General features: G+C 49.0%; 1 protein-coding gene across 2 annotated transcripts in view; it reads right to left on the reverse strand.

Annotated features, from left to right (window-relative positions):
- Positions 1–20,094, reverse strand: part of chp1 (calcineurin-like EF-hand protein 1) — a 32,807-nt gene extending 12,713 nt beyond the window's left edge. Inside the window, exons 1-3 of one of the 2 annotated variants that reach the window (XM_041215061.1) lie at positions 19,937–20,094; positions 15,533–15,605; positions 1,915–1,995 (exon numbers count right to left, since the gene is read on the reverse strand). In XM_041215061.1, the coding sequence (XP_041070995.1) occupies positions 1,915–1,995; positions 15,533–15,605; positions 19,937–20,003 (221 nt within the window). In that variant the 5' untranslated portion in view covers positions 20,004–20,094. Of the gene's footprint in view, positions 1–1,914; positions 1,996–15,532; positions 15,609–19,936 lie in introns of both variants that reach the window. The other variant, XM_041215060.1, reaches the window with a different exon arrangement.
- Between the last annotated feature and the right edge of the window lie 392 nt (positions 20,095–20,486).

Consider the following 20,486-nt stretch of genomic DNA (forward strand, 5'->3'; position numbering starts at 1 on the left):
TGTTTCTAAAAATTTTCCCACCACTGACATTAAACTGAACCGTCTATAATTGTCAGGTTTATCCTTCTCCCCCTTTTTAAACAAAAGAGTGCAACACAAACTCCTCCAGTCCTTTGGTACAATCTCTGTATCAAAGGAAGATTGTGGCCAGCATTTCCACAATTTCAACCCTTACTTCCATCAACAATAGTTTATATTTATATAGCACTTTAAAATGTCCCAAGGTGCTTCACAGGAGCATTATAAGGCACAATAAGACATCAAGCCACATAAGATGATATTAGGGCAAATGGTCAAAAGCTTAATCAAAGACAGGTTTTAAGAAGTGTCGTAAAGGAGGAAAGTGCGGTACAGAGGTGGAGGGTTTAGGAAGGGAATTCCAGAGCTTAGGGACTAGGCAGTTGAAGGCACAGCCACCAATGATAGAGCAATTAAAATCAGGGATGCTCAAGAGGCCAGAATTAGATGAGCACAGATATGTCAATGGCTTGAAGGATGGAGATTACAGAGACAGGGAGAGATGAGGCATGGAGGGATTTGAAAAGAAGAACGAGAATTTTAAAATCAAGGCATTGCTTGATTGGTAGCCAATGTAGGTCAGTGAGCACAGGGGTGAATGGAATTCGACACGAATAAGGAGAAGCACAGAGTTATGGATGACCTCAAGTTTGAGGAGGGTAGAATGTGGGAGATCAGCCAGGAGTACATCGTCAAATTTGGAGATAATGAAGGCATGAATGAGGGCTCCAATAGCACACAAGCTGAGGCAGGGGTAAGTTGGGCAACGTTACAAAGGTGGAAAGAGGCAGTCTTACTGATGATGCAAATATGTGGTTGGAAGGTCATCTCAATGGCAAATATGACACCAAGATTACGAACAGACTGGTCTAATCTCAGACAGCTGCCAGGGGGAGGGATGCAGCCAGTTGCTAGACAACGGAGTTTGGAGTGCGGACCAAAAACAATGGACTCAGTTTTCCCAGTATTTAATTGACAGAAATTTTTGCTCATCCAGTACTGGATGTCAGATAAGCAGTCTGATAATATATCAACAGTGGAGGAGTTGAGAGACGTGGTATTGAGGTAGAGTGCGAGTTCAAGTCACACCACAGCAGTTTATGAATTTGAATTCAATTTCAAAAATCTTGAAATAAAAGGCTGATCTCAATAACAGTGACCATGAAGCTTCAGATCGTCCCAACTGCCTCATCAATGGCCTTGAGGGGAGAAAACCCGCCTTCCTTATCGCCTGGCCTCCAGCTCTACACTAAAGTGGGTTAACTCCTTTCTGCCTCTGAAGTGGTCTAGTAAGCCATTTAGTTGTATCAGAAAGCTACAAGGTATTTCTGTTCAAGGCAGCAGCTCAACACCATCTGCTCAAAAGCAACTAAGGATGGGCAACAGATGTCGGCTTTGCCAGTGGTGCTCACATCCCTTGAGAGTTATAAAAAAAAGGTGGCATAAGGAGAAACTGGTAAATGGTAAATTCTGGGCAGATGTCCGATAGGAATTCTTTACAGAATGCGATCAGGGACTGAGATAGGGAAATGGAACTAGAAACTCTGGAATGATGGGGTGGGTGGGTGGGTTGGGGATGAGGTGGAATTATCTGTATATATGGCAGGGTGAACTAGATGGGTTTGAACAGGCATTGTTAGCCATCCCACCTTCATCATTTATCATTACATTAGAAAGAGGTTTTCTTTCCCCTCAGGGAAATGTCCCAATCCTTCCAACCCACTTAAGGCCAGTTACTCAGCATCTCAAGGAGCAATAACTGGGCTACAATTCAAAATTAGACGGACCGTCAGAACTAAAGCACAACTTTATTTGAAGACAAAAGTTTGGAGCAAAGCCATACATGAAACAAACTCAAGGGTTAACCACAGAAAGCCACTTTGGCTCACTGCTTACCTTTCGGGGAAGAAAGCGTTGATTATCCTGTCTCCCAACGGGTTAATGGCCAGCTCTGGGATCCGCTGGAAATCTTCACGGCTATGAGAACAGGAACACACAGGTTTAGCTGTGCATCAGAATTATGAGATAATCTGGAGAGGGATCTCTCAAATGATGGCCAACTGTCTAACTGAGGCAAACAAACAAGAACACACAAAAAGGCTAAGAAAAGCCATCAGCCCTTCAATGCTCATTCTGTCCATTCCAGAATGCAAACTCTCCAACCTGTAGAAATGCTAATTCATACAGAGAGAAGGAAAGGCAACCTGTGGTGTACAACATGGATAACTTGAAAATTCTTCTTCAACTCCGCAAGGCAATCATAAGGCTCCTGGTGACCATGGTTACCCTCGATGTATACTTAACCGTTCAACTTCTCCTGCAGTGTGTTATGGCATATACACAGGTTCCTAATGCAGTGTATCACACAGTATCTTTACAGTGCAAAAGGAAGCCCTTCGGCTCATCGAATTTGCACTGGCTCTCTGAAAAAGCATTCCACCTAGTCCCACTCCCCTGCCATATCCCCATAACCCTGTACTCTCTCTCTTTTCAGGTAGCAATCCAATACTCTTTTGAATACCTTGATTGAACCTGCCTCCACCACCCTTTCAGGAAGTTTGTTCCAGACTCCAACCACCCTCTGGGTGAAAAATTTTTCCTCACATCACATTTACTCCTTTTGCCAATTATTTTGAATCTGTGCCCTCTAATTCTTAATGCTCTCGAGTGGGAACAGTTTCTCACTATTTACCCCATCCATACTCTCAGGATCTTGAACACCACTATCAAGGCTCCTCTCAGCCTTCTTTTCTCCAAAGAAAACAGTCCCAACCTTTCCAATCTATCCTCATAACTACAGTTCTTCATCTCAGGTATCATTCTTGTGAATCTCCTCTGTACTCTCTCCAATGCCTTCACATCCTTTCTCAAGTAAGATGCCCAGAACTGGTTGCTGTACTCCAAATGAGGCCTAACTAGTGTCTTACACAAGTTCAACATGACCTCCTTACTCTTGTACTCAATGCCCCTATTAATCAAGCCTAAGATACTATATGCTTTATTAACTGCTCTCTCAACATGCCCTACCACCTTCAATGACCTATGTACGTATACACTGAGGTCCCTCTGTTTTTGCACCTCCTTTAGAGTGTATTCTCATTCTCTCAACCACCTCCCCAATTCCAGATGAGTGGAGTTTTCTGACCTCAACCCGAATGGCTGAACCACTTGCAGGAAAAAGATGAAGGGAAAAGCCAGCTTTGAGTCAATCAGTGACCCTAGGGCCATGTATAGGGGCAGGCATTCAGGAAAGGAGAGTTAGTTTAAAAACATTCCACACAAGGCTAATATCTTGTAAGAAATCATTGTAAGTGTTAATCCAAGCAATTGAAGCCATGAACAGAGAACATTCTTTTCAATGTCAGATGCCTGAAGAAGCTGCAGTTTAAGTATCAAGTGAGGGCCTAGAGTAAACAGAGAATCCTGCTCCTTCCTGACACTAAATCTCAACAGCGACTGCCTCAAGATCATTATTCCATTATTCCAGGGCAGTCAGGGACATGCATGTGATTGGGGGGCCTCAGACTGGAATTTAAATGACAAAAAAGTGACCCACTGGTGCATGCATCAGCAAAAAATGCAAATCGTTTAATTTCACAAAGGCACTGGGCTATTTCCAGTGCTGTTAATCCTCATTTTATCACATTTTGTTAATATACTGGAGAAATTAATGTTCATTATTTTCATAAACTTCTTGAAAGGCAAAAAACAACTTAAAAGATTGACAAGCTCTTGATTAGCAGTGTGTTACCATGTCTAAAATTGTTCTTTCACACTGGTTCCAGCCCTGGCAGAATTGGCTGAGTGGCAAGAAGCAGAGGGTGATGATCGAGGGGTGTTTTTGTGACTGGATGCCTGTGTCCAGTGGGGTTCCACAGTGATTGGTGTTGGGTCCCTTGCTGTTTGTGGTATATATAAATGATTTGGACTTGAATGGAGGAGGGTTGATCAGTAAGTTCGTGGATGACACAAAAATTGGTGGGGCGGTAAATAGTGAGGAGGATAGCCTTGATTACAGGAGGATATAGACAGGCTGGTCAGATGGGCTGATCAGTGGCAAATGGAATTTAATCTGGATAAGTGTGAGGTGAAGCACTTGGGCAGGACAAACAAGGCACGGGAATACACGATGAATGGTAGGACCCTGAGAAGTACCGAGGGTCAGAGGGACTTTGATGTGCATGTCCACCGGTCCCTTAAGGTAGCGGGACAGGTAGATAAGATGGTTAAGGCATATGGGATACTTGTCTTTATTAGCCGAGGCATAGAATATAAGAGCAGGGAGATTATGCTGGAACTGTATAAACCACTGGTTAGACCACAGTTACAAGTATTGTGTGCAGTTCTGGAATTCACATTATAGAAAGGATGTGATTGCATTGGAGAGAGTGCAGAGGAGATTTACCAGGATATTGCCTGGGCTGGAGAGTTTTAGTTATGAGGAGAGATTGGATAGACTGGGGCTATTTTCCCTTGGGCAGAGGAGATTGAGGGGGGACATGATTGAGGTGTATAAAATTATGAGGGGCATAGGTAGGGTAGACAGGAAGAAACTTTTCCTGTTGGTGGAGGGATCAATAACCAGGGGGCATAGATTTAAGGTAAGGGATAGGAGGTTTAGAGGGGATGTGAGGAAGAATTTTTTCACCCAGAGGGTGGTGGGAATCTGGAACTCACTGCCTGAAAGGGTGGTAGAGACAGATACCCCCATAATATCTAAGTATTTGGATATGCACTTGCAATGGCACGGCATACAAGGCTATGGGCCTAGTTCCAGAAAATGAGATTAGAATAGTTAGGTACTTATTTGACCGGCGCAGACTCGATGGGCCAAAGGGCCTTTTCCTGTGCTGTAGACCTATATGACTCTATGACTCTGAATTACCGTAAGTTTCCTGTGAAATGATATACTTCTCAAGGAGCCTCCTTTTGTTTGGGACATCATTATCTTTCAGATAGTTACAGAGATAGATAGGAGAAATTAAGGGTTTAAACAAAGACAATCACTACATTCACATATTGAAGAGTAAATGTTTGGCTTTAGGAATTTAAGGTGAATTTTGCATACATAGAATGATGGTTTTTTGGCACAAGGGGATGGGGGGAATAGGAGAGGGGATGTGGGGGGAGTAGGAGGGGGGGATGTGGGGGGAGTAGGAGGGGGGATGTGGGGGGGAGTAGGAGGGGGGATGTGGGGGGAGTAGGAGGGGGGATGTGGGGGGAGTAGGAGGGGGGATGTGGGGGGAGTAGGAGGGGGGATGTGGGGGGAGTAGGAGGGGGGATGTGGGGGGAGTAGGAGGGGGGATGTGGGGGGAGTAGGAGGGGGGATGTGGGGGGAGTAGGAGGGGGGATGTGGGGGGAGTAGGAGGGGGGATGTGGGGGGAGTAGGGGACAGGAGATAGATAGATAACACCAACAAGTACTTCTAGTCAACTAGAACAGCAAGAAACCTCCAAACAAGGGCATTTACTGCAACCTCAGACCAGAGTGCTATTCCAGTCAGGGCTACATCTGGAATCCGGGGTAAAAAAGAAAACTTCACAAGTGATTTAAACACACTGTGCTGACCAGGCACCCATAGATCCTTTTAGCAACACAGAGATAAAAACAAAAAAACTGCGGATACTGGAAATCCAAAACAAAAACAAAAACAGAATTACCTGGAAAAACTCAGCAGGTCTAAAAACAAAAAAGCTGCGGATGCTGGAAATCCAAAACAAAAACAAAAACAGAATTACCTGGAAAAACTCAGCAGGTCTGGCAGCATCGGCGGAGAAGAAAAGAGTTGACGTTTCGAGTCCTCATGACCCTTCGACAGAACTTGAGTTCGAGTCCAAAATGAGTTGAAATATAAGCTGGTTTAAGGTGTGTGTGTGGGGGGGCGGAGAGAGAGAGAGAGGTGGAGTGGGGGTGTGGTTGTAGGGCAACACCCTGTTAGGTTTTGAAGAGCAGGCACGGGCACTCCCTCTGTGCTGCATGAAACTGTAATTAATTTCTCTGGTTACTGAAGGAAATTTGCTGAATGAGTATCAACATAGCCAATGGCATAGGGGAACAGGTCTCTCACTCTAATGATAGTGTCTCCACAGGCTGCTAGTTTAAGCAAAAGGTTCTGCTTGAGACCATGCATTTATACAGGGTCTTTAATGTAGAAAAATGTTCCAAAGTGTTTCTTAGAAGCATAATCAGAAAAATCACCAAGTCAAAGATAATGAGGACTCACGAGGAGCTTGATCAAAGAAGTATCTCAGGAGGGCCTTAATGGAAGAATGATTTACACTCCACATGAGCCCCTCTACCCCACAAGTATGTCCTTCTATTTCTTTCTCCCTCATGTGTTTATCTATCTTCCCCTTAAGAAATAAAGAGGTAGAAGGAATTCTAGATATGTCAACTGTGGTAAAGTTGGTAGCACCCTTGCCTCTAGAGTCAGACATTTGTGGTTTTGAGTCCTATCTAGAGGACTGGGATATGAACACATATCCCAGGCTGTCATTCCAAGTGTCGTACTGTCAGTGAAAGCAAAATACTATGGATGCTGGAAATCTGAACTACAAACAGAAAGTGCTGGTAAAACTCAACAGGACTGATGACAGCTGTGGAGAGAGAAGTGAGTTAATGTTTCAAGTCCATATGACTCTTCTTCAGAGCCGTACTGTCATTCGGATGAAATGTTAAACTGAGGCCGTCAACTTTCTCAGATGGATGTACAAGATCCCACTGCACTAGTGGAAGAGTAGGGGAGTTCTCTCTGGTTTTCTGTCAAATATTTATTCCTCATTCAACATCAATACGACAAATAACATTTGTGCCACATAAATGCCAGGCAATGACCATCTCCAGCAAGAGAGAAACTAACTACCTCCACATTATATTCAAAAGGGTCAATATTGTTGAATTCTACAAGTCAGGCCAGAGGCTGAGAATTCTGCAGCAAGTAATTCACCTCCTCACTCCCCAAATCCTTTCCACCACTTACAAGGCACAAATCAGGTGTGTGATGGAATATTCCTCACTTGCCGCTCCAACTACACTCAAGAAGTTTGACACCATCTAGGGCAAAGTAACCCATCCTACACGAAACACTCAGCAAAGCTCCTACGACAGCACCTCCCCCACCACCCCCACCCCCGACATTCAAATTCTCCCACCGAGAAGGACAAGGGCAGAAGACACAAGGAAACACCACCATCGGCAAGCTCCCCTCCAAGCCACTGCTGGAAATTAACAAACAGCTCAGTTACATGGTTAAAAAATTCATCACCATTAAAGCCACGAGGGAGAAATGATTATTCTTCGATAAGGTTGGCTAGTTTGAACAAAAAGCCATAGTTGCAAGTGGTATGAAGCCATGTTATACTTCATTTAATCTTCTTTGCTGAAATACATATATCTGGTACTATGTGGGAGTATTAGACGTGACTGTAGTGAACAATACCCCATATCAGGCTGGTGAACTGGGTTAAGAACAATGGCCATTGTGAATGCGTGCTACCAGCTGTCACAGATGATCTAACTGATAGTGGAGATGTTATTAGAGGATGGAACTAGTCTGGGAAAGGCAGCTTGAGAGGTGATAAGGAAAAGATATGGTAAGAATATGGACACAATATGTGCAAAAAGCCTAAGGAGATAATGGAGGGAAGGTTGACATCAAACATGGAACCACAGAACCATGAAAAAGTTATGGCACAGAAAGAGGCCATTAAGCCCATTGAGTCTGCACAGACCGAAAAAGAAATAACAAAAATCTAGCCACCCATTCTAACCCCACCTTCCAGCACTTGGTCCATAGCCTTACAGGTTACAGCACTTTAGGTGCTGAACCAGGTGCCTTTTAAAAGAGCTGAGGGTTTCTGCCTCCACACCAAACCAGGCAGTGAATTCGAGACACCCACCATCCTCTGGATAAATAAGTTTTTCCTCATATCCCCTCTAATCCTTCTACCAATCCGCTCAAATCTGTGCCCTCTGGTAATTGACCTCCCTGCTAGGGGAAACAGGTCTACTTCATCACGGCCCCTCAATCCCATACACCTCAATTAAGTCACCCCTCAGTCTTCTCTGTTCCAAATAAAAACCCTAGCCTATCCAATCTTTCCTCATAGCTACAATTTTCAAGCCCTGACAATATTCTTGTAAAACTCCTCTGTACTTTCTCCAGAGCAATTAAGTCCTTCCTGTAATGTGGCGACCAGCTGTACACAAAATTCCAGCTGTGGCCTAACCAGTGTTTTATACCGTTCCAGGATTACACCCCTGCTTTTGTATCCAATACCTCGCCCAATAAAAGAAAGCATTCCATATGCTTTCTTTGCCACCTTATCACCTGTTCTGCCACATTCAGGGGCTTGTGGACATGCACTCTGCTGTCTCTCATTTCCCCTACCCCTCTCAATATCCTCCCATTTATTGTGTATTCCCTTGCTTTGTTTGTTTCCCTAAATGTATTACCTCACACTTCTCGGGATTGAATTCCATTTGCCACGTTTCTATCCACTCAACCAGACCATAATAATATTCTGCAATCGACACCTATCCTCTTCACTATTAACTACACTGCCAATTTTTGTGCCATCTGCAAATTTTCCAATCATGCCTCCCAGATTTAAATCCAAATCATTAATATATACCACAAAAAGCAAGGGACACAACACTGAGCCCTGTGGAACAACACTGGAAACCGCTTTCCATTCACAAAAACATACATCAGCCATTACACTTGGTTTCCTGTCGGTGAGCCAATTTTGAATCCAACTTGCCACATTTCCCTTATCCCATGGGCTTTTACTTTTCTGACCAGTCTGCCATGTGGGACTTTGTCAAATGCCTTACTAGAATCCAAATAGACAACATCCACTACACTACCCTCATCAATCCTCCTCGTTACTTCCTCAAAAAATTTGATTAAATTATTAAGACATGACCTTCCCCCAACAAAACCATGCTATCCCTGATTAATCCATTCCTTTCTAAGTGACAGTTTATCCTGTCTCTCAGAATTAATTCTAATAATTTGCCCGCCACTGAAGTCACACTGACCTGCCTATAATTGTTTGGCCTATCCCTTGCGTCCTTTTTAAATAATGGTACAACATCCATAGGCCTCCAATCCTCTGGTACCTCATCCAGTGAGGATTGGACATTTCACCCAAAGTTTAGACAAAGAACTCAAGCCTGCTAGGGTATTTTGAAATAAAGTAAATCTTCATAGGGCGAAAAGGCATCGTCAATAATCCATCCAGTGATCCAATCCTGAAAAGGGCAAAAAGAAAAATAGACTTTGGAAGGTTCATTGCAGGAGGTGGAGGACAAGGACTTGGAAGGAAGACTCCATTCAAACATTTCTGGTGGGTTACAAAAGTCAAGACCACCTGAGCACTGAGAAGAGAAGTGGAAAAAAGAGAGCTGTTTGTGCATGTCAGCCTTCCTGCCCAATCTGGACCAGTACTTGGTACTTGTCAAGGTCACAGTTTTGCTGTATAACTAGTAATGTTCTATCTTGTCTTAAACTCTTATTAAAACACAATATCTTTCCACATCAGTTGCACTCAAATCCTGGTTGTTTGAAAGGATAATGATAACTCTCAAGTAACTTTCTAAGTTTAGCTCAGAGTGTCTTTCAAAGGGTAAAATTCTCACATCACCTCATCCTGACTTGGAACTATAATCACCATTCCACTACTGTCACTGGATCAAAAACCTGAAACTCCTTCCCTAACAGCACTGTGGGTGTACCTACACCACACAGACTGCAGCAATTCAAGGTGGTAGCTCACCACAGCCTCTCAAGGGCAATAAGGGATGGGTAATAAATGATGGCTGTGCCAGCGACACACACATCCCAAGAACAAATAATAAAAAAATCTAGTCGGAATCAAGATAGCTGTTTGTGGAATCTTGCTGCTGTGTTTCCGACAGCAAAGACTATGCTTCAAAAAAATTCAAAAGGTGCTTGGGGACATCCTGAGGTTGTAAAAGCTGCTGTCTGAATGCAAATTCTTTATTTTCCTTAGATGGCTAAAAGTACGGCTACCAATGGAAGATCATTGGAAGGAAGGGGCTGCACAAAGCAAATTAACAAGGCTGGTATTGGTTTGTACCAGAATCTTGATGGTAGCATGAATTTTCATATCTGTCCTATTATAAGATGAACAGACTGCTTCCCTTCATTTTGTAGAAAGTTGTCTGGCCTTGCCCTCACTGTGGAGATGACTTAATTGACGCTAGTTTAAGCTGGGTGGAACCTGAAAGTAAAATAACTGCTTTTAACTTGTAATCGGAGCTGCTGTCCTATAGGAAGTAATCTAACTTTGAAAAACCATGCTCAAACAGTGCGAGAGAGAAGCCAAGAATCAACATGCTGTTAGATGTTATTTAGCTGAGTCATCATATTTACAAGTGGGTGAGTGATCACCTTCCTCCTTCTTACAGCTTTCACAACACAGAGTCCTCATAGGACATCAGTAGGTTACAGAAATAAAATGTCTGTCCCACGTCAGCCAGCCCTTCACAGATTCCCCTTTGCAGAAAGGAACTTTCACCAAGATGTAAAATAGATCTAAAATGGGACAAGACTCTCCCACACACCTGTTCCAGGTACTGAAAGCTTAAACCAACGTGCTTCCAGAATCATTCTCTTTAATTAGCTGATTTTACTCCAACGTGAGATTAAAAGTACCATAATTGGTCTTATTTACCAGAGCAAGGGGGGAAGACCATCCTGGGCTCACTCTCTAATTAGTGCTCACGTTAGGATTGGACTGCATTTTTAAAAATTCATTCATGGGGTGTGGGCATTGCCGGCTAGGTCAGCGTTTATTGCCCATCCCCAATCGCCCTTAAGAAAGTGATGGTGAGCTGCCTTCTTGAACCGCTGCAGTCCAGGTGGTGTAGGCACACCCAAAGTGCTTTTAGGGAGGGAGTTCCAGGATCTTGACCCAGCGACAGTGAAGGAACTGTGATATATTTCCAAGTCAGGATGGTGAGTGGCTTGGAAGGGAACTTTCAGGTGGTGGAGTTTCCATGTGTCTGCCACCCTTCTAGATGGTAGTATTCATGGGTTTAAAAAGGTATTTGTATGTCTAGTCCAGTTCAGTTTCTGGTCAATGGTAACCCTGTGGATGTGGGAGATTCAGGAATAATAATGCCAATGAATGTCATGGGGCGATGGTTAGGTTCTCTCTTGTTGGAGATGGTCATAGCCTGGCACTTGTGTGGCGTGAATGTTACTTGCCACTTGTCAGCCAAGGCCTGGATATTGTCCAGGCCTTGCTGCATTTGGATGTGGATTGCTTCAGCGATGACTATGGTTGAATAGCCTGCCAACAGAGGCTCACCGATGGAGGATGTGATGTACCAAACACAGCCTTTGATTCTGGGGCACAGTTCCAAAAGCAACCAGCACCTGAAGGACAGGAAGACTTTCTGAAATATGTACATTTAGTTTCTCTGATACCAAGCATCAGATGATGGCCATTTTATATCTACCACAAAATAGATGACAGGCTGCCCCATCATCGAGGTGCCTGCAGATGGATGGCACACAATACCACAGCCCCACACAACTTGGAACAAAGAACAAGGAAAGAATTTAATTGAATGAAGGGACACAGATGGAGAGAGATATCAAGACACAGAATACTAAAGCAAAGAGGGAACTACAAACTTTTAAAAGACAGTTGGCTGCAGTTGGGAGTATTGTGCACAATTCTGTTTCCTAAATGACAGAAAGGATATAAAAACAGAAAAGGTGCACCACAGATTTATGGTACCATGGTGAAAAGTGACAATTTTGAACCTTGTGTCTGTGCTAGAACAACCACAATCTAACCCCACTGCCCCCATCCCCTTCCCATAGCCCTGAATCAATCTAAAACTAATCCCAGTGCCCCATCCTCTTCCCATAGCTCCATATCAATCCAAAATTAATCCCACTTCCCCATCCTATTCCCATAACCCTGCATCAATCCAAAACTAACCGCACTGCCCTTTCTCCCCCTGCCCCTAGCCCTGTATCAATCCCAAACGACTCACGACGCCCCACTCTTCCCATGGCACTATATCAATCCCAAACTAACCCCACTCTTTCCCCAGCTCTGTAAGAATCCCAAACTAATGCCACTCTCTCCCCAGCTCTGTATGAATCCCAAACTAATCCCACTATCCTGCCCTCTCTGCCAAGCCGTGTCATCCAAAACCAACCCCACTGTCCCACTCTCCCCATAGCCCTGTATCAATCCCAAACTAATCCCTTCGCCCCACTCTCCCCATAGCCCTATATCTTGCTCTGCTTCCAAACACTTACTCTGTTTTCTCTTAAATGATGTAATTGCTTCCTATAGCAAAAGAATCCATTAACTCCTTGTGCAAAGACATTTCTAACTCCTCCCTTTGCTCAGAGAGGATTTTAAATAAATTATCCCTTCCCATTGATTCAGACAGAGGGAATAGCCTTTCCCTATTCACTATTAGGACTGTGCATAATTATATAAAAAAAACCAATTAAATCTCCTCTTAGCCTTCTGCATTCCAATGAAAATAGTCCCTACATCTCAAGTCTCTTCTCATAGCTGTAGTATCCCAGCTCCTATATTCCCCTGATTCAAGACTATTACCAGAAATGAGAAGTTACAGCCATGTAGTGAGACTTGAGAAATAGAAACCCTTTTACCTCAGCTGGGAGGTAACAACTTGTACTTTTCTGGATGTCACAATGGAAGAAGTCGTCCATTCAGGATAACACGCAGCTTGCTGTGCTTGAGACAAAGAAGCACATAGTAATTGTTTTGTGCCTTTAATAATATGTAACTCTTCAAAATGAGAGTTTTCTGAAATGAAGTGAACAGTATACTGTTTCACTTAAAATGTAAAACTTGCCTTCTGATGAGAGTTGATGTAATTTAGGACAATGTGTCCCTAACCTTTAATCAGACATCAGGTTTAAGCAACAGATAAGGACAAATTAATTTATGCACCACCAGCCATTAAATTATCCATTTAACAGTAGACCAGGATTTCTCATCAGGATGTATTAATACGAAGCTCACCAGGAGAAAAAAAAAATCACCCGAAATACTTTAGCGTCTTTAAGCACCTTGGAACATTTTATTCCGTTAAAGGTGCTAGATAAATATAAGTTATTGTTTAATAGTGTCACCTGTGGCTCAGTAGGTAGCGCTCTCACCCAAGTCAGGAGATTCTGGGTTCAAGCATCACGCCAGGACTCGAGCACAAGTGCAGTACTGAAGGACTGCTACACTGTCGAGGTGCCATTTTTCAGATGAAATGTTAAACCAAGAGTCCATCTGCCCTCTCAGGTGGGCGTACAAGATTCCATGGCACTATTTCAAAGAGCAGCAGGGAATATCTCCTCGATAACCTGGGCCAATATTTATCCACGAATTAACATCACAAAAAAAAAACAGGCGATCTGGTCACCATCTTGTTGCTGGTTGTGGGAGCTCGCTGTGCAGAAATTGGCAGCTGCATTCCCTGCGCTACAGTGACTGCAGTTCAAAAGTACATCAGTGGCTATAAAGTACTTTGAGACGGCCAGCGGTCGTGAAGGGCACGATGTAAATCCAAGTCTTTATTTCTAATTACTGGCACATCTCTGCCCCCACTTTCCTCTGTAAAATTATTGAACGGGCAATTGCACTATGTCCATCTCTCCAGTAAACCTCAAGGATCTTCTAATAATCTTAGTTCTCTCAGGTATTCCTGATTCACTTGATTGTTACAAATGGCAAGATTAATGGGTGACCAATGAAGAGACTTCAAGATTACAAAGGTTTATGATGGGGAAACTAGTGAGAGATTGTTTCCACTGGACATAGACAGTGATGGTGGAACACTAATCTAAGATAATCGCAAAATGAGTTGAAAAGGAGATCAGTGCTGAACTGATCATAATTGGCACAATACAGCAAAATCACTAATAACTGACTGCATGTAAAGTGGAAATGTCAAAGCAGTAGAGATTGGGACAGGAAGATTCACTTCACCATCACTATTTGACCTGGAGTCCTTAAATGTTTATTTTCAGGCAACCAGGGAAGACAAAGGCATTCCACTAACTGAACAGGCAATTGCACTATGTCCATCTCTCCAGTAAACCTCAGGGGATCTTCTGCAGCCAATTTCTGCACAGCAAGTTCCCACAACCAGCAATGAGATAATGACCAGATCGTCTGGTTTTTTTTGTGATGTTGTTTCGGGGATAAGTATTGGCCCAGGTTACCGAGGGGATATTCCCTGCTGCTCTTTGAAATAGTGCCATGGAATCTTGTATGCCCACCCGAGGGGGCAGATGGGCTCTTGGTTTAACATTTCATCTGAAAGATGGCACCTCGACAATGTAGAAGACCTTCAGTACTGCACTGGAGTGTCAACAAGTGCATTATCTGCACTTTACAGTCGCTGACCTTCTTAAAAAGCACTTTACTCAATTGCAGTATTGCTGCTACCTTGCCACTTGATACACACCATTCCACACTCAGCTGACCCCTGTTCCTTGGCTTCGTCATGAGGGCTTTGAAGCTGGTTGTCAAGGATGGCTCTCCCTACCTGAAATACTACTACTGAGATCAGAAAGTGAGTGGGTGCAGTTACACTGGTCCACCTGCACCAGGTCATTTTTTTGTACTTTTCCCAGGGACTTTCAAAACTTTTTTTCAAAGAAGACTAAACGAATGGACCCAAACCTGTCAATTACTTGGAACACCGAAATCAGAATGCCAAAATCAGAATACTGGGAAATTAGGCCATTGGCATGTGAACAGGATCATGGGCTTTCCTTTACACCATCCTTGCAGGATTGCAGTGTTGCCAAGTCAGCAGGTAGAATGAGTCAGCAAGACTGACCTTGATAAACTACACAGGCTGAAGAAATGAGAAGTTCTGTAGCATTAGAATTGAAAACAATCCAAACATGACATGATGTCCCAACAACATTTTTAAAGGCAAACATTTATACCAGCCCACTGTGCAAGTGTTTTTGGGAGAATAACACGCAACATCAGAATAATGCCATGAAGGAGAGGAACCTTTTTAATCTCCCAAGACTTAAATCAATCCTTCAGTCTTACACTCACTGGAAAAAAGTTTGCGAACTTGCTACTTGGTCTAATTAAAAAATGTTGTTTCTCCATGTCAAATTTTCCAACTTAAAAAGAATTTAATAACTAGTGTCTGACATGATCCATGAATTTTCGAAATTTAAACAAGGAAGGAGAAATCCTTACACAAACTAAACAATTACTCTCCTTAATCTTTGGCAACGTTGGACAGCCTTACATCACCCCCACCCCACCCAGCATTACAATCCACTGCTTCTTTCAGTGGTTCAATAATAAATTCTGACTGACAGTACAGCTAGCCTAATTTCATGCAGTGGAATCTTGCTCACTACTCTGACTCTAGTGAGCCCAACAATACTTGGAGGCCAGTATCTGTTGGTAACAGGAAACAAATCAAATGAATTAGCTGTTCCCAAGGAAATGCATTTCCTTACCAAAGGGTGCCGTTCTCCCCCTTATCAAGGCTGGTGAATCTGCTGTAAAGGCGTGTAATCTGGCTGTGAGAGACTGCTTAGGAAAAACAGAGAAATCAGATAGTTTTAGAGATGAGCAGGTTAGAATGTTGTCTTTCCACTTTATTGACAGGGCACCTGTTGACTGCCCCGCATGAAAACTAGTCTCAACCTAGCTCAACTGAACATAAGGACACAAAAAGAAGTCAAACTCACGTACTCCATAAATAGTGGTAGTCAACTACAGCTTTACCAGCAAGTGTTTCTCATTCTCTCTCTCTCCTTTCTTGTCTACCTGTCCTTCCCACCCTCACCTTCTCTCCCTCCCCCCCCACTATTTCCCATCATTCTTCCATTCCCAACCCTACTGCTCGTTGCTCCCTCCCTCTCTCCGCCCCCCATGGCTGTTCCCACACTCACCTGTCCATCCCACCCTCTTCCACCTGCACTCCACAGCCCCTTCCCCGCTCCCTCCCCCTTCCCCCTCCATCTCCCCTCCCACCTCCCGATACCTCCCCACCTGCCCCCCCTCTCCTTCGCCCCTAACCCCACAGCCCTCACCCACACCCCCTTCCCCTCCCTCTCCTACCCCCTCTCCTCTCCCATACCCCCGCCCTCTCTCCTCTCTTACACCCCCTGCTACCTCTCCTCTCCCACCGCCCATCCCCCTCTCTGACGCCTCCTTCACCCACCCTCCCCAACCCTCTCTCCTCTCCCGTGCCACCTACCCCCTCTCCTACGCCACCTACACCCCCAGAGCCCTCTCCCATGCCCCCTTCCCTCTCTCTCCCCAACCCCCTCCTCTCCCGTGCCCCCTGCTCCTTCTCCCTTCCGGCACCCCCATCCCCTTTCCTCTCTCGCGCCCCCTCTCCTCTCCCACTCTCCCCTCCCCCCTCCCGCACCCCCTGCCCCCTCCCACGGCGCCAGCCCTCCTCCCCTCCCACCCGCCAACCTCTCCACTTCCCTACCTGGCCCACCACCTCCCCCCATCCCTCCCCATCCACATGGCCCCTTCACCCCACTCCCCTCCTCTCCCCTTTTCCCTCCTCTCCTCACCTCTATACCCCCTCCCCTCCTCACCTCTATACGCCCTCCCCTCCTCACCTCTATACGCCCTCCTCTCCTCTCACCTCCGTCCCCCTCCTCTCCTCTCACCTCCGTTCCCCTCCTCTCCTCACCTGTCCCCTCCTCACCTCACCTCTGTCCCCCTCCTCACCTCACCTCTGTCCCCCTCACCTCACCTCTGTCCCCTTCCTCACCTCTCCCCTGCCCCCCTCCCTCCTCTCCCCTGCCCCCCTCCCTCCTCTCCTCTCCCCCCCTCCCTCCCATCCTCTCCATTACCCTTCCCCCTCCCTCCTCTCCTCTCCCCCCTCCCTCCTCCCTCTCCCCCCTCCCTCCTCCCTCTCCCCCCCTCCCTCCTCTCCTCTCCCCCCCTCCCTCCTCTCCTCTCCCCCCTCCCTCCTCTCCTCTCCCCCCTCCCTCCTCTCCTCTCTCCCCCCCCTCCTCTCCTCTCCCCCCTCCCTCCTCTCCTCTCCCCCCTCCCTCCTCTCCTCTCCCCCCTCCCTCCTCTCCTCTCCCCCCTCCCTCCTCTCCTCTCCCCCCTCCCTCCTCTCCTCTCCCCCCCCTCCTCTCCTCTCCCCCCCTCCCTCCTCTCCCCCCCTCCCTCCTCTCCCCCCTCCCTCCTCTCCTCTCCCCCCTCCCTCCTCCCTCCTCTCCTCTCCCCCCTCCCTCCTCTCCTTTCCCCCCTCCCTCCTCTCCTCTCCCCCCTCCCTCCTCTCCTCTCCCCCCTCCCTCCTCTCCTCTCCCCCCTCCCTCCTCTCCTCTCCCCCTCCTCCTCTCCTCTCCCCCCTCCCTCCTCTCCTCTCCCCCTCCCTCCTCTCCTCTCCCCCCTCCCTCCTCTCCTCTCCCCCCTCCCTCTCCCCCTCCCTCCTCTCCCCCCTCCCTCCTCTCCTCTCCTCTCCCCCCTCCCTCCTCTCCTCTCCCCCCTCCCTCCTCTCCTCTCCCCCCTCCCTCCTCTCCTCTCCTCTCCTCTCCTCTCCCCCCTCCCTCCTCTCCTCTCCCCCTCCCTCCTCTCCTCTCCCCCCTCCTCTCCTCTCCTCTCCCCCCTCCTCTCCTCTCCCCCTCCCTCCTCTCCCCTGCCCCCCTCCCTCCTCTCCCCTGCCCCCCTCCCTCCTCTCCCCTGCCCCCCTCCCTCCCTCCTCTCCTCTCCCTCCCCTCTGCCCCCTCCCTCCCTCCTCTCCTCTGCCCCCCTCCCTCCCTCCTCTCCTCTGCCCCCCTCCCTCCCTCCTCTCCTCTGCCCCCCTCCCTCCCTCCTCTCCTCTGCCCCCCTCCCTCCCTCCTCTCCTCTGCCCCCCTCCCTCCCTCCTCTCCTCTGGCCCCCCTCCCTCCCTCCTCTCCTCTGCCCCCCTCCCTCCCTCCTCTCCTCTGCCCCCCTCCCTCCCTCCTCTCCTCTGCCCCCCTCCCTCCCTCCTCTCCTCTCTGCCCCCCTCCCTCCCTCCTCTCCTCTCTGCCCCCCTCCCTCCCTCCTCTCCTCTCCCCTCTGCCCCCCTCCCTCCCTCCTCTCCTCTCCCCTCTGCCCCCCTCCCTCCCCTCCTCTCCCCTCTGCCCTCCTCCCTCCCCTCCCCTCTGCCCCCTCCCTCCCTCCTCTCCTCTCCCCTCTGCCCCCCTCCCTCCCTCCTCTCCTCTGCCCCCCTCCCTCCCTCCTCTCCTCTGCCCCCCTCCCTCCCTCCTCTCCTCTGCCCCCCTCCCTCCCTCCTCTCCTCTGCCCCCCTCCCTCCCTCCTCTCCTCTGCCCCCCTCCCTCCCTCCTCTCCTCTGCCCCCCTCCCTCCCTCCTCTCCTCTGCCCCCCTCCCTCCCTCCTCTCCTCTGCCCCCCTCCCTCCCTCCTCTCCTCTGCCCCCCTCCCTCCCTCCTCTCCTCTCTGCCCCCCTCCCTCCCTCCTCTCCTCTCCCCTCTGCCCCCCTCCCTCCCCTCCTCTCCCCTCTGCCCTCCTCCCTCCCCTCCTCTCCCCTCCCCTCTGCCCCCTCCCTCCCTCCTCTCCTCTCCCCTCTGCCCCCCTCCCTCCCTCCTCTCCTCTCCCCTCTGCCCCCCTCCCTCTCCTCTCCCCTCTGCCCCCCTCCCTCCCTCTCCTCTCCCCTCTGCCCCCCTCCCTCCCTCCTCTCCTCTCCCCTCTGCCCCCCTCCCTCCCTCCTCTCCTCTCCCCCTCCCTCCCTCCTCTCCTCTCCCCCCTCCCTCCCTCCTCTCCTCTCCCTCCCCTCTGCCCCCCTCCCTCCCTCCTCTCTGCCCCCCTCCCTCCCTCCTCTCCGCCCCCCTCCCTCCCTCCTCTCCCTCCCCTCTGCCCCCTCCCTCCCTCCCCTCTGCCCCCCTCCCTCCCTCCTCTCCGCCCCCCTCCCTCCCTCCTCTCCTCTCCCTCCCCTCTGCCCCTCCCTCCTCTCCTCTCCCTCCCCTCTGCCCCCTCCCTCCCTCCTCTCCTCTCCCCCCTTCCTCTCCCCTCTCTCCCTCCCTCCCTCCCTCCTCTCCTCTCCCCCCTTCCCCCCTCTCCTCTCCTCCCTTCCCCCCTCTCCTCTCCCCCCCTCCCTCCTCTCCTCTCCCCCCTCCCTCCTCTCCTCTCCCCCCTTCCCCCCTCTCCTCTCCTCCCTTCCCCCCTCTCCTCTCCCCCCCTCCCTCCTCTCCTCTCCCCCCTCCCTCCTCTCCTCTCCCCCCTCCCTCCTCTCCTCTCCCCCCTCCCCCCTCCCTCCTCTCCTCCCTCCCCCCTCCCTCCTCTCCTCTCCCCCCTCCCCCCTCTCCTCTCCCCCCCTCCCCCCTCCCTCCTCTCCTCTCCCCCCCCTCCCCCCTCCCTCCTCTCCTCTCCCCCCTCCTCCCTCCTCTCCTCTCCCCCCTCCTCCCTCCTCTCCTCTCCCCCCTCCTCCCTCCTCTCCTCTCCCCCCCTCCCTCCTCTCCTCTCCCCCCTCCCTCCTCTCCTCTCCCCCCTCCTCCCTCCTCTCCTCTCCTCCCTCCTCTCCTCTCCCCCCTCCCTCCTCTCCCCCCTCCCCCCCCTCTCCTCTCCCCTCCACCCCTCCCCCTCCCCCCCTCTCCCCTCTCCTCTCCCCCCTCCCCCCTCCCTCCTCTCCTCTCCCCCCCTCCCTCCCTCCTCTCCCCCCCTCCCTCCTCCCTCCTCTCCTCTCCCCCCCTCCCCCCTCCCTCCTCTCCCCCCCTCCCCCCTCCCTCCTCTCCTCTCCCCCCCTCCCTCCTCTCCTCTCCCCTCCCCCCCTCCCTCCTCTCCTCTCCCCTCCTCCCTCCTCTCCTCTCCTCCCTCCTCTCCTCTCCTCCCCTCCCCTCCCTTCCTTTCCCTTCCCTTCCCCTCCCCTCCCCTCCCTCCGTCCTTCCCCATTCCGGGCCTCGCACTCACAGCCGGTCTCCTTCTTGATTTCATCGATCTCCTCCTCCCTGAGCAGGCTGGATGCCCTGGATCCCATTGCCTCTGAGTGTCTCTCTACCAGAGCTGTGCTAGCTCTCAGCGACGCGCTCTGACTGAGCTTCCGGTCGCGAGCGCCCCAGCTGCGCCCCCATGACATCAACACAACCGCTTGTGTCGTCACAGACAGGAACGCAGCGTTCGGTGACGCCACCCCGTTCTTCCCTCCCCCTCCCCTCTGACTTTCACCTTCCAGTAATTCACTCATCCTCGGCAAGGCAGGACAATGTAATCAATAAAATAAAAACCTTAAATACGGAAAATACTCTGCATTAACGAGGCTGGTGGAAGGAGCAGAAAAGTGCTAGATTAAATTTAATAAAGAGCTGTGAAGTGATTCATTTTGGTCGGAAGAAGGCAGAGTGGCAATATAAACAAGTGGATGCTGGAACAGAGAGACCTGCATACGGGATCCTGGGCTTTTACATAGTGGCCTAGATTACGAAAGCAAAGAAGTGATGGTGAACCTTTACAAACTGGTTTG

This window comes from Carcharodon carcharias, chromosome 20, assembly GCF_017639515.1.
Source record: "Carcharodon carcharias isolate sCarCar2 chromosome 20, sCarCar2.pri, whole genome shotgun sequence".
In the NCBI taxonomy this organism is placed as follows: Eukaryota; Metazoa; Chordata; class Chondrichthyes; order Lamniformes; family Lamnidae; genus Carcharodon; species Carcharodon carcharias.